The following is a 423-nucleotide window of genomic DNA, read 5'->3' as shown; positions in this document are numbered from 1 at the left end:
TGTGAGGAGGACAGCTCCTCCTGAAGACCAGGTCTGTGAGGAGGACATCTCCTCCTGAAGACCAGGTCTGTGAGGAGTAGAGCTCCTTCCTTACTTCAGGATCTTTGTGTCTCTTGGCTGAGTCCTCCTCTGTAGGGGAGTGTGGCCTCTTGGCAGGAGGCCCGTTTTCGGTGTCCTCCAGGCCGTTGGGCTCCTCCTTGGGGCTGCTGGTTGCGCTGGGCTTCATGGTCTCAGTCAGGGAGGTGCTGGCTGGTGGAGATGGAGGCTTTGCACTGATCGTGCTCTCTGCAGGAGGAGAAGGAGGTGAGATGATGCTGCAAGATGTTTGGGTTCAGAAGAGTCAGAGCTCAGCTCACTTGACCCGATGACAGCCGTTTCTGTGGAGCTCGGTGCTGGGGAGTCCTCCAGGAACAGCTGCTTGGG

At 57.9% G+C, this 423-nt stretch overlaps 1 protein-coding gene across 1 annotated transcript in view; it reads right to left on the bottom strand.

Moving 5' to 3' along the window:
* The window catches only part of LOC119410692 (poly(A) polymerase gamma), a gene marked incomplete at both ends in the record, with an annotated part of 1,730 nt that overhangs the window by 341 nt on the left and 966 nt on the right, over positions 1 to 423 (bottom strand). The window contains 2 exon segments of the mRNA XM_037677583.1: positions 95 to 285; positions 357 to 423. Coding sequence (XP_037533511.1) covers positions 95 to 285; positions 357 to 423 — 258 coding nt within the window.

The sequence above is a fragment of the Nematolebias whitei genome, chromosome 1 (assembly GCF_014905685.2).
Source record: "Nematolebias whitei isolate Nwh7 chromosome 1, NemWhi1, whole genome shotgun sequence".
Lineage (NCBI taxonomy): Eukaryota > Metazoa > Chordata > Actinopteri > Cyprinodontiformes > Rivulidae > Nematolebias > Nematolebias whitei.
Note: the sequence above shows the minus strand (reverse complement) of the source record. Positions and strands in the feature narration are given on the sequence as shown.